At 47.8% G+C, this 27170-nt stretch overlaps 3 protein-coding genes across 7 annotated transcripts in view; 1 reads left to right on the top strand and 2 right to left on the bottom strand.

Moving 5' to 3' along the window:
- The window catches only part of ATP6V0D1 (ATPase H+ transporting V0 subunit d1), a 39732-nt gene extending 33659 nt beyond the window's left edge, over nucleotides 1-6073 (bottom strand). Inside the window, exon 1 of the mRNA XM_019755855.2 lies at nucleotides 5823-6073. Coding sequence (XP_019611414.1) covers nucleotides 5823-5952 — 130 coding nt within the window. The 5' untranslated portion in view covers nucleotides 5953-6073. The remainder of the gene's footprint in view (nucleotides 1-5822) is intronic.
- A 150-nt stretch (nucleotides 6074-6223) lies between these two features.
- RIPOR1 (RHO family interacting cell polarization regulator 1) overlaps nucleotides 6224-27170 on the top strand; it is a 39009-nt gene continuing 18062 nt past the window's right edge. Inside the window, exons 1-3 of one of the 2 annotated variants that reach the window (XM_074314720.1) lie at nucleotides 6224-6411; nucleotides 17667-17769; nucleotides 22994-23292. The gene's annotated coding sequence lies outside the window, so the exon portion shown is untranslated. The remainder of the gene's footprint in view (nucleotides 6412-17666; nucleotides 17770-22993; nucleotides 23293-27170) is intronic. The other variant, XM_074314721.1, reaches the window with a different exon arrangement.
- The window catches only part of AGRP (agouti related neuropeptide), a 51361-nt gene continuing 30959 nt past the window's right edge, over nucleotides 6769-27170 (bottom strand). For 2 of the 4 annotated variants that reach the window (XM_074314731.1, XM_074314730.1), the window contains exons 3-7: nucleotides 13638-13839; nucleotides 11352-11466; nucleotides 7462-7594; nucleotides 7218-7303; nucleotides 6769-7014 (exon numbers count right to left, since the gene is read on the bottom strand). In XM_074314731.1, the coding sequence (XP_074170832.1) occupies nucleotides 6832-7014; nucleotides 7218-7303; nucleotides 7462-7594; nucleotides 11352-11378 (429 nt within the window). In that variant the 5' untranslated portion in view covers nucleotides 11379-11466; nucleotides 13638-13839 and the 3' untranslated portion in view covers nucleotides 6769-6831. Of the gene's footprint in view, nucleotides 7015-7217; nucleotides 7304-7461; nucleotides 7595-7723; nucleotides 10353-10373; nucleotides 10496-11351; nucleotides 11467-13637; nucleotides 13840-27170 lie in introns of those variants that run through there. The other 2 variants (XM_074314732.1, XM_019755876.2) reach the window with 2 other exon arrangements.

The following is a 27170-nucleotide window of genomic DNA, read 5'->3' as shown; positions in this document are numbered from 1 at the left end:
GCTCTTAACAGCGAGGTTGCCGGTTCAATTCCCACATGGGCCAGTGAGCTGCACCCTCCACAACTAGAATGAAGTCAATGAGCTGCCACTCAGCTCCCGGGTGCTCAGATGGTTTGTAGCGCGTCCTCTCAACCACAAGGATGCCGGTTCGACTCCTCGACTCCCACAAGGGATGGTGGGCTGCGCTCCTGGCAACTAGCAACGGCAACTGGACCTAGAGCTGAGCTGCGCCCTCCACAACTAAGACTGAAAGGACAACTTGAAGCTGAACAGCACCCTCCACAACCAAGTTTGAAAGGACAACAACTTGACTTGGAAAAGTCCTGGAAGTGCACACTGTTCCCCAATAAAGTCCTGTTCCCCTTCCCCAGTAAAATCTTAAAAAAAACAAAACAAAACGAATTACTAGATGACCCAGCTAGAATTACTAGAATACCCATTTCTGCGTATTTATCCGAAGAAATCCAAAACACTAATTTGCAAAAATATATGCATCCCTATGTTCATTGCAGCATATTTACATTAGCCAATGTGGAATCAACCTAAATGTCCTCAATAGATGACTGAATAAAGAAGACGTGGTATACGTATTCAGTGGAATACTACTTGGCCATAAGAAAGAATGAAATTTTACCATTTGTGACAACATGGATGGACCTAGAGGATATTATGCTAAGTGAAATAATCAGACAGAGAAATACAAATATCATATGATTTAACTTATATTTGGAATCTAAAAAAAATATATAAAAACAAAACAAATCCAAACTCGTAGCTACAGAGAACAAACTGACAGTTACCAGGTGGGAGAGAGGTTCGGGACTGGGTGAAAAAGGTGAAGGGATTAAGAAGTACAAATTAGTAGTTATAAAACAGTCATGGGGATATAAAGTACAGCATAGGGAAAATAGTCAATAATGTAATAACTATGTGTGGTGCCAGGTGGGTACCAGACCTACGGGGAGGGCGGTGGGGGATCACTTTGTAAATTACATAAATGTCTAATCACTATGCTGTACGTCTGAAACCAATATAATACTGAATGTCAACTACAATTGAAAAAAAATTATACGTCTTTTATCTATATTTTGTTTCTTTACATAGCAAACAGCATTTTACGTGCTAATAAAAAACTAAAATAATATTTTAATTACTGTACTAATTATATGACTTCACCATAATCTACTTAATCGATTTTTTACCACTATGCATTATTTAGATCGTTTCTAATATTTAGTTGTATAAATAGCTTTTTACCTTAAAAAAAGAGAATATCATTCAACAAATTATCTCGGCTCTTATGGCATACAATAGGTGCTCTGTAAGTTTATGTTGGATGAATGAAAACATTCAAAGTAAGTAATACTGTATGTTTTCTCTTTGTGCATCTCTGACCCACCTCTTCTTCCCCACAAGTCCCTAACACAGGGCCCAGCTTCCAGAAGGTAATCAACGCATCCAGAAATACTCAGAGCTGCAAAGAACTTTTGTGACCATCCAGTTTTTCTGTCCCTGCAGCTCACAAAAGGGGGTAGGACGTCTCCAGGTTCTTTCTCCTATCTCTGAGAAGAGACAATCCAGCAAGACAGACAATGGAAGGCACATGGGCTTCAGAGGTGCTAAGAGACCAAGTTCTAGCAGAAGAGGTCAGTAGCACTTGCCCTTTGGGAGTGGAATCCAGGGGGGAAGGCTAGGGTGTGGTGGAGGGTCTATACTTGCCCGACCTCACAGAACAAATAAACACCCCTCTGACCAAGACGATGAACCTTCTGAGAAATGTCACAACACCTGAAACATATTCTTTCAGGTGAAACCTCATCACCTCGGGACACATCTACAGATCTCACTAGGCACCACAGGCTTCCTTGGTGTCCCCTTCCCCCCCGGGGAAGGGGGAGGCAAAAACATTCAGCAACAAAGGCCTGGAGAGTAGGCCTCTGGTGTCACCTTTAGAAGCAGAGAAAGCCTTTCTGTAGAGGACAAATGGGGTTTCTGATCACTTATGTGACCTGACAATTAAATGTGCAAACTTGCCACCGTGCGCTTACATGGGCACCACGGTACAAACAGCTCGGTAAGGTTTCATAACCTCGGTATATCAGTGTCTCACAGCTGTGTTCGTGTTGATGTGCAGTGCTGTCTTGCTGAGTGGCGTTCATTATTGTTGTTGCTTGTTTTTATGTGCTGTCAAGAGAATGTCTGAGCTTGAACCAGAGCAACGAACAAACATTAAATTTCTTGTTAAACTTGGCAAGAGTGGAAGTGAAATCAGGGACATGTTAGTCCAAGTTTATGGAGATAATGCCATGAAGAAAATGGCAGTTTACAAATGGATTAAACATTTTTCTGAGTGGAGAGAACGTGTCACTGATGAAGAGAGGTCAGGATGGCCAGTAGCAAGCAGAACTGACGAAAACATTGCAAAAATTCGTTGAATTGTGCGTCAAAATTGTTGGCTGACTGTGAGAAGCATAGCAGACCAAGTAAACATCAACAGAGAAACAGTTAGGAAAAGCTTAACTGAAAATCTTGGCATGAGAAAGGTGGTTGCAAAAATGGTCCTGAAGGAGCTCACCGATGAACAAAAGCAAAGGAGAGTCGAAGTTTGCCAAGACCGTTTGGAGAGGCAAGACGATGTTTTGAGCGGTGCTATCACTGGTTATGAAACGTGGGTGTACCAATACGACCCTGAAACAAAGCGTCAAAGCGTGCAATGGAAGTCAGACAGTTCTCGACAAACAAGTTCTGTCAGTCCAAATCAAGAGTCAAAACGATGGTGCTAACCTTTTTAGATATCAAAGGGATTATTCATTATGAATTTGTACCAACTGGACAGTTAACCAAGTTTACTATTTGGAAGTGATGAAAAGGCTGCCTGAAAAAGTTAGACGAAAATGACCTGAACTTTTTGCCAACAATTCACGGCTCTTGCATCATGACAATACACCAGCTCACATGGCACTGTCTGTGAGGGATTTTTTAGCCACTAAACAAATAACTATTGTAACACCCTCCTTACTCACCTGATCTGGCACCCAATGACCTCTTTCTTTACCCGAAGATAAAGGAAATATTGAAAGGAAGACATTTTGATGACATTCAGGACATCAAGGATAATACAATGACAGCTCTGATGGACATTCCAGAAAAAGAGTTGCAAAATTGCTTTGAAGGGTGGACTATGTGCTAGTATCAGTGCATAGCTTCCCAAGGGGAGTACTTCGAAGGTGAACGTACTGATATTCAGCAATGAGGTGTGTAGCACTTTTTCTAGGATGAGTTTGCAAACTTAATTGTTAGACATCATACTTCCTCCTGCTTCTGGTTATCCCCAGGCCCTGGAAGTCCTGAGCATCTCTGGCATATAGAGTCCCCAAAATCCAAAACCCTATGTCAAGAAACTTCTAGGAAAGCAGCACAAACAAACACTATAAGAGTTGTAACTGGATAGAGGGGACAACATTCTAGCCTAGTATGGCCACAAAAAGGTTCTAAGATGGGGTGCTCCTGGGGCTGGGCCTTGAAGGGTATAAATCACTGGGCTTTATGAGAAGAAAGAAGCAGAGGGAATGGCAGGGTCAAAAAATATTAAAAAGAAGAGCTAAGGGGCCAGCCCGGTGGCTCAGGCGGTTGGAGCTCTGTGCTCTTAACTCCGAAGGCTGCTGGTTCAATTCCCACGTGGGCCAGTGGGCTCTCAACCACAAGGTTGCCGGTTCGACTCCCGCAAGGGATGGTGGGCTGTGCCCCCTGCAACTAGCAATGGCAACTGGACCAGGAGCTGAGCTGTGCCCTCCACAACTAAGACTGAAAGGACAACAACCTGAAGCTGAATGACACCCTCCACAACTAAGATTGAAAAGACAACAACTAGACTTGGAAAAAAGTCCTGGAAGTACACACTGTTCCCCGATAAAGTCCTGTTCCCCTTCCCCAATAAAATCTTTTGTTTAAAAAAAAAAAGCTAACATTTACTCAGTGCTTACTCGGTGCTTGGTGCTGGGCTAAGTGTCTTACACATAATATAGCTTGCTAACATCTCACAACATTCTGAGATAGGTACTGTTAATATACTAGATGAACGACCCAAGGTTCAAAGGTATTAAATAATTTGTCTGAGGTAATCTAGTAATTGGCAGGGCTGGGATTTAAACCCAGATTTGTCTAACTCTGAAGTCCTATGTGCACCAGAGGTGGGGGCGTGGCCTGTGTGAGGAAAAGGAATATGTATGAAAGAGCAAGGGAATCCCTGAATGTCATGCTAACGGTCTGCATGGTGATGTACAAGGGGGCCATGTCCCCAGCAGTGTTGTAGGAAGAGTGGCCTAACCTATTTATGGAGGATGATGGAGGGTCGACTAGGAAGATGAGAACCCTGTGGCCCCAGAAGCTCAGTTTGGGGGAGGAGGGTGATGAGGAGGAGGCAGCAGCAGGAATAAGGCAAGCCTAGAAGAGAAACAAGTTTACCAAATGCCAGTTGGTAATAATGAAATTCACCTTCAGATTTAAGCAAACAAAGCTCTTTCTCCAGTCCCAGTCAGTCCACAAAACTCATACTAAATTGCCAAATGTTTGCCAGGCCCTGCCTCAGACAGCCTCCCTGTTTCTCCCCCTTTTCCCACAGTCAGTGAGGATACTTAGGTTACTGGTAGGCTCCTACAACCCAGACCCTAAGTGCTCTCCATTCTTTCCACACCTCCACTTCCATAAAGGAGGTGAACCTTTTTTGCGTGTTTATGTTAAAACCATAAAGTCCACAATTGTATTTTAACTTCAGTAAGTTTTAAAATGAAAAGGTATGTATTTTTAAGACCTTATTGGTTTAGTGTGCAAGGTAAACAACAATTAATTTTTTAAATTGAGCTCTTAACCTCAATAAATTTTTGATTTGAAACATTTCTCCAGGTGAATCACCTGGTCATCTTCCCCCTCTAGCTACCAACCATGAGGTTAGCTCAAGAGTATCACTGGGGGGTCAGGACTCAGGTACCAGCCACTTAGCCCTTTGCTATCACCTGGGGTGGGGGGGTGAGGCTAAGACTGGAATCAGGGACATCTCTAATTCAGCAAAAATTGATGCGAATGTGTCTCAAGGGGGTCCATCCCATTTTGAAGCTGTGTGTGCTTGAGAAGAAAGGGGGAACTCAGCTGCTCACAATTCTTGTTCTAAGTTAAGACTCCCTGTCCCAACAGACATCCTTCTTGCTGAGGGGGTGGGACTTATTGGCCAAATACATGTGTATGAACATCCAGACTTGTAGGGCCACACCTTGCTCCCCCAGTGCCTGGCCAGTGGTCCTGCGATGGGAGAAAATTCTAAAAAGCAGGCTCAGCAATTCCCCAGGAAGGCTCACCCCGCGGCCAACGCGGAGACACAATGATCCCAAATGCCTTGGTGTATGTGTTAGGAAGGAAGTGGGGGACTCTTCCTCTTAGTTTCCCTAAGTGTTGCCACCGGACAGCTTCCTCTGGCGACGTCAGGGTAAAGAAATTTGTATGGGCACATGTCACAACAACCAACCATTCCCGAGAGACCCTCTCTTCCAAACTACACGGCAGATACAATGAAGGAAGAGGCGGCCCCAGCAGAGGCGAGACCACTGCGGTTCTTAAAGCCTTGTTTGCGTTTGGGCCTGAGCTGAGCCGTGGCTGGAAGTAGATCACCTTCCCACGCACACGCCATCATCCCCAGATTCCCCGTGAGGTCTCTCAGGCCTTTCGAGAACCCCGCCTTCGGCTTCCCAGCCCAGACCTCGGAACCCTCAGGCCCGGGCCAGCCTCCTTTCCGGCCTTTCAAGGCCCGGCATCCCGGCCCCTGGGCTCACCCTCGAGCGTCTCGCACTGCACCAGGTTGAGGTAGTCGGCCTGGCTGAGCACCCCAGCCTTCAGGCCGCGAACCAGTCCCTCCAAGTAGCCATTGTCCACGTTGAAATAAAGCTCCGGGAAGAACGACATGGCTGCGCAGGGGGCGGCAGAACCGGAGAACCCGGACCCGCAGGCAAGCAGCGCAACTCCAAGATCAGCTGACTCCGCGCCCGCTGAGGCCTGTCAAGTGCGTCAGATGACGCGCAAGCGCATCACGTGTTACAACGGGAAGCGGCTCTGAGTCGCGCCCGGCTGCGGGGTGGTTTCGAACAGAAGCGCTGCGCAGGTGTGGGCTAGGACCGCCCCCTGGCGCCGGCGTGCTGAGGGAGGGAGGGCCTCCGGCTCCCCGGCAGGAGCGGCTTGAAGTGTCCGAGGCCGGCCGCGTGGTGGCGCCCGTGGCCGCCGGAATTGGACTGGGCCACCTGGCTTTCCCGGGTGGTGCATCTGGCACTGTGCGAGCGTGCGGAGTAAAGATGAGAGCGGGCAGTGCTATTTCTGCTTGGAAATACTCCAGACTGTTGAGTCAGCCTTCCCCCGAGGGCAACTGAGGTACGGTAAGGGGCGGGCTTCGCTGGGGGTCACACGTCGAGTTAGCTGCAGGCAGGCCCCGGAGCCTAATGCTTGTTTGCCAGCCAGGAGTTACAGCCCGGATAACCGCGCTGTGTCCCCCTTCCCCGCATTTACTGCACATGATACTCGAGGGCTGGAGTGCAGCTCTCCTTTGCTTCCTCCAACGGTGCCTGGCGCCCTAAGAACTTGCGTGTAACTCAAATGATGGGATAACACAGGCCCTGAGGTAGAGGTGTGTGTGGTTTCTAGGCTTGGAGACATCCCCATCCCTGCCTTGACCCCCATCCCCACCCCCCACCCGGATCCGACGTCCAAGTTCGAAATAATGCCACAGCCTTGGGGTTGGTCCCAGACTTTATTCATGCCCCCCATCCCAGCCCTGGCTCTGACTTCGGCCAACTAGGTGCGGCTGCAGGGGTTCATGGTAGTACCCAGCTTGCGGCAGTAGCAGAAGGCGTTGAAGAATCGGCAGTAGCACGTGGCGCATGGGTCACAGCATGGTACCTGGTGTCCCAGACAGGACTCGTGCAGCCGTACACATCGACGAGGGGAGCGTGGTTCACGTTCTTCAGGATCTAGCACCTGCAGGGATGCAGAAGCGTGGGCCTCCGAAGACAGGTCCAGGGACCTTACCTGCCCTGATCCAAGTGGGATGGCAGTGGAGAAGGGGGAGGGATGGTCTGCAGTGTGGCCCCAGGTGAGGGGGTCACTAAGTGGAGGGTGGGGATGATGTCTGATGTCCCCTCCCAAGGCCTGTGGCCTCACCCCTTTCCCTGAGCAGTTACCTCTGCTACGTCCTTGGCCTCTTGCAGCAGAGCCTCTTCCGCCTGTTCTGCAGGTGTCTTCTTCAGCCCAGGCCTCAGGCCCAGGCCTGGGACAGATGATATGAGGGCAGAACCCTCCATGGCCAAAACACCCACCTCCCAGGTCTGGGATTGGGAAGGGGGAAGGAGAGCGCAAACCAGGCAGAATCGTTTGTGGCCAGAGGGTGTCTAGACCCCACCCAGACCAACCCCTGCCCACACTGACCTTGCAGCTCTGGGAACAAGCCCTGGTCAGGCCTTCCGATGCCCTCCAGGGGGGCCAAGCCCATCTGGGCCCCCTGCAGGGCAGGCAGCGCCAGCAGCAGGGCACCACTCAGCAGCACTGCAGTCAGCATGGCCTGGCCCAACAGGAAGACCTACTAATTAGTCCCTCCTCATCCTTGGAGTAACCTCGAGGTGCCTTACCCCAGAGAGAGGCCCCCTCCCCCCACAGAGAGTAGGAGTCTCTGCCCAACCTGAGGACTAACCTCTGCTTGCTGGATCCTTGCCCCGAGAGTTCCTGGCCACCCCGTGCCCTCAGCTTATATGGCAGGGTCTAATGAAGGGCCCACACGTGACTGCTCCCTGCAGCCAGGACATGAGGGGCCCACCCCGGAGGAGTGAGTGTTGCCATTCAGGCCTTTCCCTGGAACCTCAGCTTTTGGGTGTTCTACAAGAGGGTGCCCATCTCCAATTGTGGGTGAGGTCTCCAGGAGTCAATCACAGTTTAGGAACAAGAGAGGGTGCCCAGGACCCCCAAATTTCTGTAGGACAGGGACCTGGTTGGGGGGGTGGACAGGCTGGAGCCATTAGCAGTAATAAGGTAGGCAGCCCTGAGAGCTTAATTTAATTTGTGGCCCCGGAGATGCTCACTTAGACACTATGTGGCTTGTTGTTTGCTTTGCTTCCAGGAACTTGGGTCAAGGGCATTGAAGGGGGTGATGGGCCAGTGGCCAGAGTGGGGTGGGGGTGAGGTGTAGATCCAGACTCTGAGTGTTTTGGGGGGGAAAGGGAAGGGAGAAGGCTAATCGAGCCCAAACCAGGCCCTCTTGCTTCCATCCCTGGCCCTAACTCCCTTCCCCCTTCTCCCTCCAGGCTTCATTAAGACCCCCACCCCTTCTCCTGCCCCCAAACCCCTTTCTGCCTGGGGTTCCTGGAAGCCAAGGAAGCAGAACAGACTGTTCCCTGGGTGGGCAAACAGCCTCAAAGTAAAAAGCTTTCAGGCCGCCTGCCTCATTAGTGCTAATGGCTGCTCCCTTCCTCCCTGTGTTGTCCGGACTCTGCCCACGCTTGGTCTCGTCAGCAGAAGGCTGGGATGAAGACTGCCATTTTGTGGAGATGCTGGGACACACAGGATCCCTGCCTTCCCTCACCACTCTGAAGGGCAATTTATCTATCACATTTGCCCATCAGGAAAAGGGATGCAGGCGGAATCAGCTTCAAGGCGTCTGTGTACAAACTAGGCTGGCCCAAGGCAGCAGGAGGAGGAAGGGGCTATTTGCAGCCTAGGTTCACACAGGCTATTCTGGAGAAGTCCTCCCAGCAGCGGGTGGAAGCCATAGGTTGTCATCTGGCAGCCTTTAACCTGGTGTCAGCACCAACAATCAGTGTTGGGGTGCAGGTTGCATGGGGAGGAAGCACTCTGCAGAGGGTGGGCCCTATGGCAGCTTCTTCCACAGATGGGCACTGATATCTGTTCTGGGATCAGGCTGGCGTTGGATTCAGGCACTTGTGGTTGGCTCAGGGAAACAGTCCTAGGAGCTCAGAGGTCACGTGCTATTGCTGGGAGGAGGAGGCCGGGGAATCAGGGAAAGCCTCTCTGAGGAGGTGGTTCCTGAATAATCCAGTAAAGACCCAGTCCCCATTTCTCCCCCAAGAGTGGTGCTGGCTGTTTTGGTGACTCTGTTAACAAAGCCAACCTGGTGTCAAGGCCTCCCTCACAGCTGACATTGTCCTTTCTCTTCTAAAGGCTATAGCTGGGCCTAGTGGCCCACACAGGACTTCCTCTTCTCAGAGTGAAGGTATCAGGCACCGAGGTGCGCCGCCATCCTGGGGAGGGCACTAGATAGGGCAATACATCAAATACGCCTGAGACACATTCCCCAAATCCTCATACCCTGGCCACATCCTTGGAGATTCTGGCTGAAGCGATGGTGATGGGGAGCAGGGACTGCGTGTGGCTTTGGCAAGAGTCCATTGAGGTGGGGCTCTGGGTACCTGGCAGGGCCTGGTCAGCACCCATGCTAAGGACAGCTCTTCCTATTCTGGGGCGGAGCCTCCTCCCAGCAGGCACTCAGTGTCTTTGCTCACCTACAGCATAGTGGCTGTCTTCACCTGCGTGTGTATACACAGGTGTATCAGCCCCATGAACAGTGATGGACAGGATCTGGGCACTCATGGGCAGCCCAGGTCCCTGGTCAGGTCTAATGGGGGAGACAGTTAAGAACACCAACCATCAAAACACGGTGAGGTGATCAGAGAAATATAAACATTAGATATTTGATGACACTAAGGAATAATTGTTAATCTTTTAGTGGTGATAATGGTGATGCTTTTTTTTAAACGGACTCCTCTTTTAGAGAAACATAATGAAGTATTTACTGATAAAATGATAGGAAGTCTTGGATTTGCTTCAAAATAATCTGAGGTGGGGGGAGTAGTGGGAGGTGATATAGATGAAACAAAATTGTTCATGAGTTGGTAATTGTTGAAACTGGGTGGTGGGTATGTGGGATTCATTATCTTATTACTGCTACTTTTGTGTATGTTAGAAATGTTGAAAACTTAAAACAAAAGAAATTTTTTAAAACGCGGTGAGATGAGTGCTTTGGTAAAAGAATGCCCGAGGGCCATGTGGGACCAGGATGGACACCTACCCCAGCTGAGGGAAGGGGCAGGAAGTTGGCTAGGGAAGGCTTCATCGGGGAGGGTTTGTCCTGAAGCTTGAGTAAGAGTTGCGGAGATGCCAGGCAGGGGACAGGGTAAGTTTCCTGGTCCCATAACCGGCACACGGTTTATCAAACTGCCTAATTATACAGCTTAACACTGGCACAGGCTCTGCCCCAAGCCTGACGGGCCCCAGCCTGGTAAACAGTCAGTAGACTCTTTTCTGTCATCTGGGATTGGGGAGTCAGCTACCTCCAGAGTTGATTCAGTCCATGAGTCAGTCAGCAAACATCTGTAGCTACCTTCACATTGCCCAGCCTCTATGAGTGTACATAAGCTCAGACCTCATAGCAGCACTCATGCAACCCATAAACCTAAGTGGAGTCCAGAAGAGGAAATCAACATTTGTTTATGCCCTTTCCCACTCCACCCTCCTTCTGCCCTCCAGCAGGTGTCACCCACCTCCCACTCCACTGAACTCACCCAAAACATGGCCCACGGATTTCTTGTTATAGCTCTCTATATATCTATTTATATCTAGACATGTACATGAATTTTCCATTGGCTTATCAAATTGTATTAGATTTTGCAAATAACCAATTGTTGGCTTAATTTATCAAATTTTGTTACAATTTTCTTTCATTTTCCATTTTCCGTGGGTTTGTCTATCCTTACATTTGTCTTTCCTCCTGATGAACACAGTTGCCTACCTTCACTCATCTGTACAAGGCCCCTCCTCTTTTAGAGCCCATTTCATCTGCTAGTGAGTACAAACACTGTGTGGGTGATTTCACTGGTCCGGAACTGGCCTGATGTTTCTAGGACAACGCTGTTAGCAAAAGGACCATCGGAAATATGTGGTGTGTTCTGGGTGGAGAATTCAGGAGACCTGGGGGGATGCAGAGCCTGCTTCATGAGGCTGGGGACCCCAAACATTGGGGACCCTGGCTTCAGGGAGGAGAAAGGGGAGAGTGTGGATGCTCTGTGCCAGAGCCAAAGTGTGAGGCCAAGGAGGGGTGCTTGAACCCCATCCCTTCTGCTCTTTTTCTTCCTGCAAAGTAAGTCCTCACCCCAAGGCGCTCTTCCTGATTTGTCTGGGGGCAGGCAGCAGAGCCACAAGCACCCACTAGCTCTCCCAATCCAGCTTCCTTCTGAAACCCGGGTCCCCACCCAGCACATTGCCCCTGCCCCTGTGGTTCATCTGTAGGACTTCCGAAAGACAGAGGTTACCTGGAGCGGTGCGGCCCCCTCAGTCATGGGGGAGAGGAGCAGGATGGGTGGGGGTTACGTCAGGCTGGTGTCTTGAGCCCTCAGCTGGAAGGGGTCCCCCTGTGATCAAGAGCTCCTAGATGGAGAGTCATGTTTGTTGCATGAATGACTGCAAATGCCAGCACTTGCCATTCTCCCATTCATTCAAGAACCATTTATTGAGCATGCCTCATGACTGCACTATGCCAAGGCATCTCGACTGAGGCTAGGTCAGAGGCCATGGTGACCTGAAACTCCTGATTCTGGGGCTAGCCAGACATGGCGGGCTGGCCTCTTGCCAACGAAAGTGCAGGCTGGAATGAAGTCAGGAAGAGTGGGGCAAGGTGCAGGGCCAGCTAGTGGCAGACACCCCTTCCCCAGACTCTAAGGAGGCTCAGGCCCAGAGACATCCCTTGCCTTGGGCCTTGCTCTAATTCCCTCTCCCTCTCCCCCTTCAGTGCTGGAAATGGGCCCGTTATGGGGATCCCCAGAACAGCTGAGCTGTGGCTGGAGTGCTCAGGTGAAACTTCACAAAAGGCCATGATGACAAAGAAAAATAGGCCCAGTCAATCCAACTCATAAGCTGTGGCTTGCAGTCTGGAAGCAAACTGGGAAAAGAACACTGCAATATGTATACTCAAAAAGAGGACTCATGCAGAATATATAAAGAATTCCATAATCATTAAGGAAAAAGGACTTGAATGGGCCCTTCACAAAAGAGGATTTCTAAGTGGCCAATGAGCATGTGGAAAGGTGTACAGTATCACTAGAGAAATTTAATCCATAGAGAAATGTGAATTAAAACCATAACTATAGTTACTACTATACGCTGACTAGATTGGCTAAAATTAAAAAGGTTGACAATATTAAGAGTGGGTGAGGATATGAACTAACTAGAACTGGTAAGAGGTAAATTGGAAAACGGTAGTTATTTACTGTAACTACTACACTTGGCCTTTCACTGTTTGGTACAAACCCAAGAAAAATCAGTGCAGTGTCTACTAAAAGGCACGTATAGAATGTTCTCATCAACTTTATTCATAGAAACTAATAACTAGAAGCAATTCAACTATCCATCAAATGGATAAATAATGGTATATTCATACAATTGGAAAATAAAAATTAAAGAATTCTGTGTAACTTTACTAACAATTGTCACCCCAATGAATTTTAATTAAAACATTTAAAAAAAGATAAATGAACAACATGAATGAATCTCACAGACATAATATTAAATGGAAGATTCTAGCCACAACTATTGAAATATAGTATGATTTCATTGATATAACGTTCCAAACCAGGCAAAAGTATGATAAATAGTAATAGAACTCTGAGTAGTGCTGAGTTCTGGGGCATCGTTCACTGAGAGAGGGGAATGCGGGGGACTTCTGCAGTGCTGGACATATTTTATGCAGTAGTTGCCCCTTCTCCAAGGTTTCACTTTCTAAGGTTTCCATTACCTGCAGTCAGCCATGCTCCAAAAATATTACATGGGAAAGTCCAGAAAGAAACAAATCATAAGTTTAAAATTGCCTGCTGTTCTGAGTAGCGTGATGAAATTTTGAGCCATCCCACTTCATTCTGCCCAGGATATGAATCATCCCTTTGTCCCAGGCAGCCATGCTCGTGCTGTAGAGCTCCTGCCCATTAGTTACTTAGTAGCCAGTTTAGTGTGGCAGTGGTTGTGTTCAGGTTAACCCTTACTTTACTTAATAATGGCCCCAAAGCTCAAGAGTAGTGATGTTGGAAATTTGGAGAAGCTATAAAGTGCTTCCTTTAAATGAAAACATGAGAAAGTGCAATATTTTGAGAGAGCCAGCAAAAGAGACCATATTCACATAACTTTTACTACAGTTATAATTATTCTATTTTATTATTAGTTATTGTTGTTAAACTTAATGTGCCTAATTTATAAATTAAACTTCATCATAGGTATGTATGTATAGGAAAAAAACAGTCTGTATAGGATTTGGTACTATGCATGGTTTCAGAAATCTATTGGGGGTCTTAGAACATACCCCTCACAAATAAGGAATAACTAACTATTGTATATTGATGTGGGTGGTGGTTACATGAGTTTCCTTTCCATTGTGGGTTCTTCCATAACTTTGGACTTTGGCATGACTCTTACTTATACTTGAACCTCTCTTGTTGCACCTCTCCTCAAAACAACCCTTGTACCATTTCCAAAGAGTTCTTCAGACCATAGACCAAAAATTACCCCTTTGAGGTGCTTGCAGTGGGTGCCAGGAGAAAAAGGATACCTACTGTCTGGGTCTGTGGCTTTGAAAACATTCATTTCCCCAGCTTGCTGTCTTTATATGTACTTGTCTGTCTCTTGTGACACTTGTTTTTCTTCTGTGTCCCTGGGGGTTGTCTTCAAGCTGTTGACTTCCGGGATTTGCAGATTTTGCAATTTTTTTGTCTGTAGGCCATTTCTCCAGGGGAAAAGGCAATAATTTCTTAAAATCTATATGAATGTGAAGAAAAGCAGTGTTATTGGTTGTTTTTTATAATGCATAATAAAAATAGTAAAAGGAAAAACAAAACAGAAGGTACCAGTGAGATGATGTCAGAGCTGTAGCACCCAACTTGTGACCATGAGGGAACAGCCTCGAGGATAGACTAACTTGCTAAGGATGGCAGGCAAAGAAAGTACAATGCCTTCATGGTATTGTAAAGTAGTTGCACCAACCCCTGTCTGCCCACCTCCTGATGTATTGCCTAAGACAAATATGAAACAAATATTTGTTTAAGCTACAGTTAGGTTTTCTTTTACTTGCAGCTAAATACATTCTCAACTGCTCTCTTCAGTTTCTTTACATCTCTTGTCCACATTTTTTGTGTGTGGTAAATGCTTCCTTCTGAGTCTTATTGCCCTTGTGGACCCAATTGGCTTCCAGCATCCTCACTCACATCCTACAGGAAGGAGTCACCTTTGTTCCAGAATTCCCTGGTCCTGGTTCTAGAAATCCTGCTGGCATCTACTGCCGAAGGCTGTGGCTAGAGAACTCGTGGTGGGTTCCTTTGATCTGGGTGGGGCCTGGTGGTCGTCCCTTGACCTTAGCTGAGCCCTACAGGCCCTGAGTATCCCCAAGGTCAGCCTGCGACTTCCACAAAAGCGGTGACCTCCGCCTTGCCCCTACTGTGGCCTTGGGGGTAGAGTGGATCACCTTCTGCCAAAGTCAGGGCCAAAAGTTTGCCCTTGGGAGCCAAGTTTAGCTTTTGTGTTGTGCAGGTGTTGACTTTGGGCAAATTTCCAGCCCAGAAAAAATGATTTTGGGTCTTGGATCTCATTCTTCCTCCAGCCTTGAATGTTACATGCTCAGGTATTTTGCTGCTAGGCTAGCAGTCAGGCTGTATTTCAGCAGTTGAGAGGGTTTACACTTCAGAGGCATCTGGGTATTGTCACAGTCTTGTCTGAAGTCACATAGCTTGTAAGTGGTGAAGCCCAGAGAGTCCACCTGAGGAGTCTGACACTCCAGTGACCCCCTCGCACCCCCACACAATAATAAGACACAATGACACTGGGGGTTATAAATATATTCTTTAAACACAGATTCACTTTGATTGCATTATAAGCATGCAGGAATAGTCTTCAATTTCACAAATGAATATGCCTTCTCCCATTTTCCTTGAAGCACATAGCCCTTTGACCTCTCTTTTATTGTCACGTTTGTTTCAGAGAAACAGGTACAGAAAATTAGTTGTCTACTTCAACATTGACAGTGGTGTAGGAGTAACACTAAAAGCCACAGACTCAGTGTTGGCGAGGTGTTAAGAGGGTGTGCTTGGTTTGAAAAGTGGAAGCCATTGACACCAGGTAGAGATGTAGGTTCAGTGTTGCTAGAGCTTCCAATTTTTCAAGAAAAGCCAGAAAACTGACTTTTTATATGCTTTAAATTTTGGTTCAAAAAAAGTTCTGTGCAGGTTGTCAGGTTCCTACTTCCAGTGTAATGGGATAGAATTTCTGTCTTTGAAGTGGTTCTAGCCTGAAGTGCTTTGAGAACAGAAGTGATTTATTTTTTTCCTGCAGTCTTGGTAGGCTTCCTGGAAGAGGAGGTATTTAAGAGGGGGGTGGTTCCTAAAGGTGGAGGGAGCTTTCCAAAAAGAGAAAGGTAGGGAATTACTTTCAGTAAAGCTTTTGCACAGTTGTCCACCACAGGAATGCTAATGAGCCCTGCAGTTTCCAGCCTCACAACCCCCTAACTCCCAGTGACCCACACCCTCATCTTCCTGTTTCTAGGCTCCACGGACTCAGCCCACTTCTGCCCTCGAATATCCTTCTTCCTGGGAATAAAAGAACAGCGGAAGAAGTCTCAGGAGTCCTCCCAAGTCCTCCTAGCCAACCTGGGATAGCAAAGGGTACCCCTAGCTCTTGGGGCCTTTCCTTGGTCCTTGAAGTTGAGGCAGCAAAGAGGAGAGAGGAGGCCCCGAGGATTCCCCCTGGGTCAGAGTCATTCTCTCCAGGCTACCCCTAGTTTTCAGAAAGGCTAAACCAATCAGGGCCGCTGCCTGGATGCCACACGTGGGTGGGCAGGGTGTGGGAGGCTACACCTTGCCCCTGTCTTCTGAATTACATTATCATCCAATTTCAGCATCATAAATAGCACAGCAACCTCATATTACTGTCTTCCTGATATGATGCAATAATCACCAATGTAGTATTCTTGCCAAAAATGTTTAACATGAATCTAATCTTGAGGAAGTAATCAGATAAATCCAGAATCTGATGCTATAAAACTGGCCTGAACTCAAAAAAAAAAAAAAAAGACACAACCAAAAAGGCTAAGTGTGAGGCAGAGAATACTCTTCTATGTCAAAAGAGACTAAAGAGACATAACCAAATGCAATACATGAAACTTGCCTCCTGAATTAAAATTTAAATGCTAAAAAGACATGCTTGGGACAAGTAGGAATGATACTACTGTGTTTTCCTGGAAATAAGACTTAGCCGGACCATCAGCTCTAATGTATCTTCTGGAGCAAAAACTAATATAAGACCCAGTCTTATTTTAATATAATATAAGCCTGGGTATAATATATTACCAGCTCATATATAAGATGGGGTCTTATATTAATTTTCGCTCCAAAAGACGCATTAGAGTTGATGGTCCAGCTAGTTCTTATTTTCGGGGAAACACGATACTGAATTCCTGTTGATTTCCTTAAATGTGATAATGGTGCTATAATTATGTAAAGCAGAGTTTGTCAACCTCAGTACTTGACATTTGGGGCCAGATAATTCTGCAATTTTAGTAGCATTTCTGGCCTCTGCCCACTAGATGTCAGGAGCACTGCACCCTTTCCATTGCAACAAGCAAAAAATGAGAAAATGTTTTAGAATTAGATAGTAATGATGGTTGCATCATGTCGTGAACATTCTAAAAAACAAAGCAAAACAAAACATTGGACTATACACTTTAAAATGGTGAATTTTATGTTATGTGAACTTTTTGTCAGTAAAAAATGTAATTAGAAAATGTCTTCATTTGACATTGTCAAATGTGCCCTGGAGGACAAAATCACCTGCAACTGAGAAACACTGGTACAGAGTACACTGCTTCTGGGGGGTGCAGGCTGAAGGATTTGGGAGGGAAATGTCTTGTTTGTAACTTACTTTCAAAGAACAAATGTGGCAAAATATTAACCATTGGTGAAACTAGGTGTCAGATGTGTGAGTTGTTTATTTTACTATTATGTCAGCTTTCAATAAATTTAATTATTTTCAAAACCAAAAGAAAAGACTTCAATTTCAAAATTTCTGTTTACAACATCTCAAGGGACCCAAGACAGGTGCCAATTGTGCAGCCTTCTTTCAGATGCTGTTATCTGAAGTGACTATATTGGTTGAGTTGCTTGGATCCTTCAGCCTTCAAGGGAGGTCTCTCTCTCCCTCCCTCCCTCCCTCCCTCCCTCCCTCCCTCCCTCCCTCCCTCCCTCCCTCCCTCTCTCCTGTCCTGTCTCACTCCAAGAATGCCCTGAACATAGGCAGTCCCATGCTACCCCCTGACCTATGGAGAGAGGCATCCTCTAGACCATCATCCACCCAGACTGGGTGCAGATGATGAGCTATCTCAATTCCTTTGTGGTGAGTATTGTCCCCTGTGGTGGCTTTAAAACATGGTCACAAAATTCTTTAGCACTTGTCCCATTAAGAGCTGGGGTCTACATCCCCTCTCCTTGAATATGGACTCTGCAACTGCTTAACCAATAGAATGTGGTGGAAGTGACACTACCAGTTTCTGGATCCAGGCCTTAAAAAACTAGCATCTGCCATTTCCTGTCTCTTTTAAGATACTTGCCCCTGAGACCCAGCCACCATACTGTGAGGAAGCCCAAGTCACCTATGGAGGGCACCGTGGAGAGAAGCAGCACAGAGCACCAACTTGAAAGCCATGTGAGTGAGTCATCTTGGAAGTAGGTCCTCCAGCCCCAGCTCATGCTGCGTGGAGCAGAGATGGATGAGCTGTCCCCGCTGAGCTATGCCTATTTTGCAGCTTCATGAGCAAACTACATGATTGCTGTTGTCTTAAGTCACTACCTTTTGGAGTGATTTGTTTGTTGTGATAGATAACTGATGCATGCACCCCCCACCAAACTGGGGGCCCCAGCCTTGGAAGGCAGAAAGTGGGCCAGCTCTTTAACTCTGGATCTAGGACCTAGGTCAGCACTTATTCCTTCAACAAGTATTTACTGAGTAGCCACCGAGTACTAGACACTATACCGGAGGCTGAGGAGTTAGCAGTGAATGAGATAGACCCACCCTGCCTGGCAGGCACAACTCAGGCACGGAAATAGGACCGTAGCCTCAGCGTGAGAAAGCGGGAGGGAGAAGTGTCTTCCTGGGGGAGGTTATTTCTAAGCTGAGACCTGACTCAGGAAAAGGAGTTGGCCATGCAAAGAAGCAGGGAATTGACGGATGGAACACCATGTGCTAGTTCCGTGTAAGGTTGCCAGATTTGGCAAATAAAAAATGAAAATTTAACACCCAGTTAAATTTGAACTTCAGCTAAACAGTGAATACTTTTTAAATATATACATCTGTCCCATGCAATATTGGAGACATACTAAAAAGTTATTCATTATTTATCTGAAATTCAAGTTTAATCGAGAGTCCTGCATTTTTTCTGGCAACCCTAGTTCTAGGACAAAAAAGAGAAAGAGAGATTCATGATTTCAAGGGACAGTTCAGGAAGCTGGATGTAGCACAGTGGCGAATGGGGCATGGCATGAGAGGTAAAGGTGAACAGGAGCAAGGTCATAAAAGGCCAGCTTGCCAAGGTCCGTTTTGAACTTCACTTTGAAGCAGTGGGGAGCAATGGGAGGGTTTAGAGCAGGGGAGTGACACAGTCAGATTTGTGTTTCTGAATAATATTCTGGGCTACCATGTGGGGGGAGGTAGAGAGCCTGTAGGCAGGGGAACCAAGGGAAGGAGCCCCTTGCCCTGCAATGCTCACACTGCACTGTAACCACAAGGCCATGAGAATGTTGGTGGACTTAAAATTTTTCTTTTCTACAATATAAGTGTTTTATTGCATAAGCTTATATTGTAGCTCTAACCACTGCTTCCCTCTAACCACTGCTTCAGTATATCCCACAAGTTTTGATGTTTGGTTTTTATTGTCATTCCATTCAGAATAGTTTCTAATTTCCCTTGAAATGTCTCCTTTGACCTATGGATTCTTTAGATGTGTGTTACATAATTTCCAAATACATGAGATTTTTCTGTAAATCTCATTGTTATTTATTGTAATTCCCTTCCATTGTGGTCAGAGAATATACTCTGCTCCTTCTTTAAATCTCATTAATATTGTTTGTTGGGTGAACGTATGGTCTATCGTGGTGAAGGTGCCATGTTTGCTGGAAAAGAAGGCGAGTGCTACAGCTGTTGAGTTTAGTGTTTTGTAAATGTCAGTTACATCAGGGTACTTGACAGTGTTCTGCTGAGCAATGTATTTCCTCATGATCTATCCACTCATGGGAGTGGGATGTAAATATCTTCAGTGATTATTATAGTAGTCTAGTGCTTCCCTTTTTTGCCAGTCCTTTTCTTCAACTATTTTGAAGCTCCATTACTAGACATTATTATGAGTTCTCCACAAATGGATCCTTTATCCGTGTGGATTTTCCTCTTTAGGTTGGGTAACACCCATTCTTCTTAAAATCTACCTTCTCTGATATTAATGAAGCTACTGTAGCTTTCTGACGCTCCCTCTTAGCTTGGTGTATCTTTATCCATCCATTTACTTGTCATTTCATTTATGTCTTTATATTTAAAGTGAGTGTAATTAGAGATAGCATAAATTGGGTCTTCCATTTTTATTCATTTGAGAATCTCTGCCCTTTACCTGGCAAGCTTAGTACATTTACATCTGATTATTACACAAATTATTGATGGTTGGTTTCGTTCTGTGATTTTACTATTTGCTTTCTGTTTTTCCCCAGTTTTGGTGCCTCTGTTCTTGTTTGGGTTTTGAAGGAAGAACATAGCATTATGGTATACTGTTCTGATCCATTTATCAGGTATATGGAACACTGCTGATTTTGATTTCTAGAACAAGAATAAACCCTGTTGCAGTTCGAGGCGGCAGCATGAGTGGTCCTGCCGCTTGAGCCAAGTGATTAGGCAGATCCCGTCACAGAGAAAGACGCTCTGGGGCGCCTTGGGCAAGACCAACAGGATAGTCATAGGGAAGCCCACTAGGTCTAGGGAAGGCCCGGCCATCTGTATGAAAAAAGTCTACAGCATTAGAAGAGTAATTCCTGACCTTGGTATTGATTGAGTTCATGATCATGGGTTATCGTGGCCATGTGGCTAGAGCGGCCCATCACGAAGTGGGTACTAGCAGATCCACAAAATCATTAGCTTGGCCAGGCCAAACTGCAAATTCATCATTACTGAGATGTTGCATATCCCAGATCAAGCTTGTAGACAGGTACAAATCGTATAAGAAACCTGTATAAACAGGTGGTTCAAACAGCAGTGTCACTACTGCTGCTGCACGGATGCCTGTCATTCAGTTCACACCTATGCATTATGGGAGGTGCCCGCGAGCTAATGGAAGGGGAGAAAGCCCAGGCTTGGTTTAAGGATGCTTTAAGGATGCTTTGTCTTGGTGTGAAGAAGACAAAGGAACTGCTCTTTGCTATTCCCTCAGCTATGCGGGAATCTTCCCAATTGACAAAAGTTGGAGCAATGAACCTAGTTATTCAGAGGTGAAAGCAGGGCGTGCTTCACAGGACCGAGAGCTGTGTAGTTACGTAGAGCTCCCTGTTCAAAAGTGCCCCATAAGTTGTTTAGTGACCTGCTTTCTCCGTCTTTAAATTCATAATAACTTTGAACAAGGAGCTCTGCATTTTTATTTTGCACTGAGTCCCACAAGTGTCCTGGGTAAAAAGTTCCAAAAACAAGTTTAAAAACTAGAGCAGAGTAGAGGACCTACAGGAGATAAAACTGCTTTGACTTGTATTTACCACGATAGCCTTGTGTGTGTGTGTGTGTGTGTGTGTGTGTGTGTGTGTGTGTGTTGTGTACATCTATGGTGCATATTAAGTCCTCAAAATTGATGGCTATTGTCACTATATGTTATTGATGATGATGATGATGATGACGAGTTACTGGACTCCTCCAGCATTGTTTTTCAAACTTCATTTAAAAGGCTAGTTAATTCACTATCCACAAGCCATCCTTCTGCTTTGTTTCACTGACCCATTTGCAGAGCATTTTTAATTACCAGTGCCTGTGACAATCCTGAGGAACTTAACACAAATACACAGCTAGCCTTTCAAACACCCACTGAGATGTCACACACCATGATTCAGATGTTACCCCCATTCACACAGATGCATCAACAGTCCCTAAAACCCCCAACCCAGTTGTCACAGGTGCTCTCAAAGTTCACATGGACACACACACTCAGCTCATCTGACTGAGTGCGGGTGAGGTCTGCACAATTACCCTCCTGTTCAATGTGAAAACTTCCTGCCAGGGACAGCTGATATGAAGTCTGCTTATGTTCAGGCTGCAGACTCTATAATTTGCATTTGAAAATTTAAAAAGTTATTACAGATTAAAAAGTATAATTTCTGGGGGCTAGGAAGGATGAGAAGGCTTGGCATCTTAAAAGTGCATTAGATATACTCCCATATTTTCTAGATTTCCAGGGAGAGCCAGAGGCTGTCATTTTGTGGAAGCTTAGCAAGGAGACAAAGGTGATTTTATGTCCTTGTGTAGTCTAGGAATTGGAGATCCTGGAAACTCTGTAAACGCCCTGGGGTGAGCACGTGGGTGTACAAGCGTCCAGGTTGAATTAGGGCTGCCTGTGTCAAGGGGAAAACCAGCAATGCCCGGGCATCTCATGATACAACAAATCTGGGTTTTAGATAAGAAAAGCCAGGACCGAGAGGGAGTGGGGATGAAAGATGATGTCACCTGCTCCTCTCACGTTTCCTGCAAGCAATCACTGCGGAAAGGAGACTCCTGGCTCAGTACATGAGTCACTGGCTTTATAAGCCAAGAGAGATGGAAAGCAGATTCCAGGAAATAAGCAAGAAGGAATCTTGGGGAAAGTTCTCAGCTTTAGTGTGAAACTGTCAAGCCTCTTTGCTCTTGGGGGAACTGGAGGAGAAAAACAACAGTGAGAAAGACTAGAGAAATAGCAAAGAACCAGACAGAGCTCAAGTGAGAACCTGTGCCTTTGGGCAATGTGGGGTAACCAACTGAGATGGCACCGACTCTGAAAATTATCCAGGTTCCTTCAGAAAGGCAGAAAAGATCCCAGTGTTCCCAGGTCTGCAGCCATTCATAATCCCGATATTTAGATATTTATTGAGCATCCCTCGAGTTCCTGTGGGGGGCTCTGGGCATGGAGTAGTGAGTGAGGTACCACAGTCCCTGGCCCTACAGAGCTCACAGCCATTGAGCATGTCATCACACTTTGCTAAGTGATAAAGAAGAAGGTGGGGGTGTTTGGGGGAAGAGGGTGAGGCCACTGTGGGGATCCCAAAGGGCTTCTTGACACCTAAGGTAGGATTGTCCAGACACAAAGAAAGACAGGCTAAATCTTAGGCAGAGATCTGGCACAGAGAGAGCAAGGCTATTTGGAAGAAGTGAAAGGCGAGCAGTTTGGGGAACAGAGGCACAAGAAGACTGGATGGGTCCTTTCTTGTCTCCCATTTTGGGTTATTTGTTTGCTTAGCAAATTTGGAGAAGCACACCTAAGTGTCAGGCAGCCTGCTTGGCATTTTCTGTTTATTTACAGAGCAATTCAATTCACCAGTGTTTACCGAGCTCCCTGAGCAAATGACCTGGGCCCAGCCATGGAGTAGGCTGAGGGCACAAGCTAGAGCAAAGGCCCAGAGATGGGATCCCACATAGCAGTCTCAGGGGAGAGCCAGGAGTCCCTTGGGGCTGGAGTAGAGTGAGGGAGCTGAGGCCTGAAGGAACACCGAGCTGATCTTCAGACTTCAGTCTAGTGGGGAGCAGGATGAGTCCCGGAGAGATCCATGCCCTAAGAAGCTGAGGTTTGGCGGGGGAGGTCCCACCTCAGCACATTCTCTTCTATGTGACGTTGGAGATAATTAACCCAGAGACCCTAACAGCTGCCACCACCACCTTTCAGGAATTCGGGCCCTCCCTGCATGACATCTACGCCACACTCCCACTGCACAGCTCTGTGGGAGAAGGGAATCTCATTAAAACCTTTCATCAGAGTGCTGGCCTGGGCCCCTGCACACCAGTCCCCTTCCTGAGACAGCTTCTACCAGTACCCTGGGCTCTCAAGAGCCTGGACTGATGGCTGCCTTCCCCCCATGCCAAGAGCCTGCCAAGTCTCTGCCAGTCAAGCTCCTTCAGACTCTCCAGGATCCTGACTCAGCTCACAATGGCATCCGGGGGAGCAGGTGAACGCTTGCAGGGAAGGTAAGCGTGTTGGATCCCATCCCAGCCTGGTCACTGGTTCACTATGGTGACCCGCAGGCATGACCTTGCTCTCTCTGCACTCAATAACTTTTGAGATCCAGGACCTCTGAGGCTGGGAATCAGGCACAAGTGACTCAGCCTGGGTCTGGCCTTGGTGTGTGGAGCCCTGGACAGGAGCAGGTAACTCCTTCCGAAGGGGATGCAGACAAGGGCTGTGAGGGGAGAAGCATAGGGCATTGTGAGAGTGAAGAGGTTCCTTACCTAGCTTGGGGTCCGGGGAAGGTATCCCAGAGGAAGTGGTGTCTGAGCTGAGACCTAAACAGTGGGCAGAAGTTAGCCAAGTAAAGGAAAGAGGAAAAAGATGCACAGAACAGCCTGTGCAAAGACGTGGAGGCTTGGGAAAGCAGGGTGTACTCAGGGAACTAAGAAGTTCAGTTTGGCTGGAGCTAGGACCTCTTGGGAAGGAACTGGCCAGAGATGAAGGGCCGGGGGGCGGGGGGGGGGCACTGAGAAGGGACAGAGTGTGATACACAGAGGCCACCCAGCTGCCTGTGGAGAATGAGCCAGGCTGAGTGAAACTGAGGACACTGAGGCCAGACAGAAGGTGCGGATGGTCCCCTGGCCAAGGTGAGGTGGTGAGGCTGGGGAAGACGGGAAGACCTGGTGGCTACTGAGGTTTCAGGGGAAAGGCCACCCGGACTAACATGAGGACTTGGGCAGGCGGGGAGCAGAGCCGTTCTTAGGAGAGGAGAGACGAGTTTAGGGTGCACAAGCGTCATCTTAAGCAGGGGGGAATGGAGTGAGAGACGGGGGGTTGAGACTCAGGCATCACTTTGGGGACACAAACAAGGACCCGGAAGTTGTCAGGATGGACTGGAGAAAAGTATCGAGGATGAGGGAAGGCGCCTACCAAGGGGGATGAAGAGAGAGAGCTAGAGAAGCAGCTAGAATCCAAGAGGAGCGATCAGAGAAGCCAGAGGGAGTTTCAGAAGAGGAGGAGGATCACTTCCCTTCCAAAATTCCTGGAACAAGTTAGAAGGAGGGAAGGACTGAGAAGTGGAGAGTCAGGGAGCATTTAGGAAGAGGCTTCGGACTGTGGAGGAGGTTTTAATGGTGGTGGTGTGCTTCCCAGGGACCGTGATCTGCCACCAGGTCTGAGTGTGAGCAGGGCCGCTGCATAGGGCTGAACAGGGTGTGCACTGCACACTTCTGTAGCCATCCATTAAGGGAAACACGGCTTGGGGCCAGGGCTCACCCCCTGGAGTTGGGGCTATTTTGGGAAGCCTATAACGGCAATGTGAACACTTCCCACACGGTGGCGCCAAAGACCAACGCTGCGCATCTTGGACTTGGATGGGGCAGCGCGGGGCTCAGTTTGGGGATCCTCTTCCCCAGGGTCATTGTCGGATGGGTGGAGGGTATTGCCAAATGCCCGTGACTAGGACCCTCCCCACCACAACACCTTCCAAATTTCTATCAGAACAGTTCTCTTAGCGATAGGAACTCAGAAATAAACGACACACCACACACTGCAGCTTTTGTCAGCCCTCTCCCTAAAGGGTCCCAGGGGAGCATCTCATCCCATGATCTGGGAGAGGCACGGACGTCCCTCCCACTTGTCCCTTAGGAGAAGGGAGTCAGGAAGGAAGGAAGGATGCCTAGCCCAGCCCTCAGGACATAGTCACCCCACTCCAGCACCGCCCTACTCACAGGCCCCCTGGAGGCCAAAGCTGGATCAGCGGGGCCAATGACACACACTGCCCAGCCTGGGGCAGAGTCCCCAGGGAAGTCACCTGTGGGGCCTGGCGACCCTGGACTAGAAACTTACACCTACCAGGTGCAGGGGCGGCCCTGGAAATGCCTCAATAAGTAATGGCCATGTTGTCTTTGAAAATGATGACATGTTCATTGCAAACTATCGTGTAAATAAATACAAAGAAAATAAAACCAGGTGAAATTACAAGCCCAGAGATGGTGGCCGCTACTGGCACCAGCATGAGCCTCCTGACAGCTCTCAGGACCAATGGATACAGATTTGAGCTGAGGAGACCCGCTACAGGAGAACAGGCGGCTGCTCTGGTGCTTTCCCCACTCTTCCGTGTCTTCTGTGATGCGCACCTTTCCCTCCTCAGAGATCTAAAACCCTCACTCCCTACCCTACCTGACCTGAGCCTGCAGCCTCTCAGACCCCCTCTCTCTACTCCAGCTCACATGCCTGAAACACAGCAAGTTCACCTCCGAGCCATGGCCCCTGCTCTTCCCTTTGGCCCTGCTGTCCTGTCTTTCTCTGGATCATTCGATAACTATTTCCTTCTTGTCATTCAGGTCTCGGCTCCAATGTCACTGTCTCAAAGATGCCTTCCCTGACCACCCTGACTAAAGTAGCCCGCAGTCCCATCACTCCACATCACATCACCCTGATGTGTTCTCTCCACGTCTCCTCCTCTCTGAAGTCATCTGACTAACAACTTGATTAGTATCTGTCTCCGTGGGCTGGAGTATAAACTCCTGAAGAGCAGAGACCCTGCCCGCTTGCCTGCCTCTTTGTCGCCAGCATTCAGAACGATGCCATGCCCCTGGCAGATGCTCAGGTCATGCCTGGCATCCCTTTTAGCGGCCACAGAGCCTCTCCGGCATGTACAAGCCTCCTTCAGCCCTCGATCGCCCACTGATGGTCACAAGGAATGTGTCATCCCTGTATCCCTGATTAAACAAGCCAGTTATCCAGAGGCACACGTCTTTTCTTGCCTGTACCACTCTTTCTTTGGGATAAATTTCTTGAAGTGGAACTTCAGGGTGAAAGGGGAGTTTGCACTTGACATCCTGAAAAAACTACTCTGCCTGCCTAGGGAGCCCCAACAATGGCCATGCTAAGGGCTCTTTCCCTACAAAGCCCTACCCAGCATACACACACACATGTGCACACACAGACACTGGCATAATCACGCACACTCAGGTGACACAGGAGGTGCAGAGACTCAGGGATGTCCCTGCCCTGATTAACAGTGAGCCCCCACGAGTAGGGTCTGGGTGGCTGCACCTCTGTCCCCCCACTTCCGTTCCCCCCAGGGCTGAGCATACAGCAGGTTCCATGAATGCTTGCTGAATATCTGGTGAATGAATGAATACTGTACATTCTGTCTGACGCATGTGGCCATAGGCACAGGAAGGGGCAGGCTTTATTCTGTTCCCTCAGGAGGCTGGGGGGTGGGGGTGAAACTGCATACCAGAGAGTCGTAGCCACAGGGCCTGTGGGGTGGGGGTGAGGGAAACCTCCATTTTTCTGGGGCTTGAGACTTGAACTGCATTACTTCCGAAAATAGAACTAGCTGTGCCATATGTGAGGACCCATGGTTCACTATGGTTCTCACCACCCTCTGCCATCTAATAGAGAAATTTTTCTCAGGCCAGAGCCCATCCTTTCAGGAATGTGAACTGCTCGAGTTCAGAAATGGCAATGATTAGAACTCTGCCCCAGCTCCCAGCCCAGCACCAGGCAGAGCACATGCTCACAGAATGATGCCTGTCTCAGCCCAGCTGATTAGGGCTCAGTGAGCTGAGTGGGAGCTCAGATTCTACCCACAACACCATGGAAAGGCCCTGCCTTTCCTGAGCCTCAAGTGGCTCTTCTGTAAAATGGGTTTCAGCTGTGTCCTTCCTTGCCTGGCTCACTGGTTGTTGGAGAGAGGCCTGCAGCACCCTGTGGCTCTCAGATGCTGTCCCTTCCTCAAGGCCCCTGAGCAGGGGGAGTAGGCCAAGTGAAGCCTCAGGTGTCCCATTGCTCACGGCAGCCCTATCCATGCCTGGCCCTGCTGGTCACAGGATGGGGAGCCAGGCCTGGTCACAGACAAGGACAATAAGATAGTAATGGGTGCTCA

The sequence above is a fragment of the Rhinolophus sinicus genome, linkage group LG11, assembly GCF_036562045.2.
Source record: "Rhinolophus sinicus isolate RSC01 linkage group LG11, ASM3656204v1, whole genome shotgun sequence".
Classification (NCBI taxonomy): domain Eukaryota; kingdom Metazoa; phylum Chordata; class Mammalia; order Chiroptera; family Rhinolophidae; genus Rhinolophus; species Rhinolophus sinicus.
This window is presented reverse-complemented; position numbering and strand designations above follow the sequence as displayed.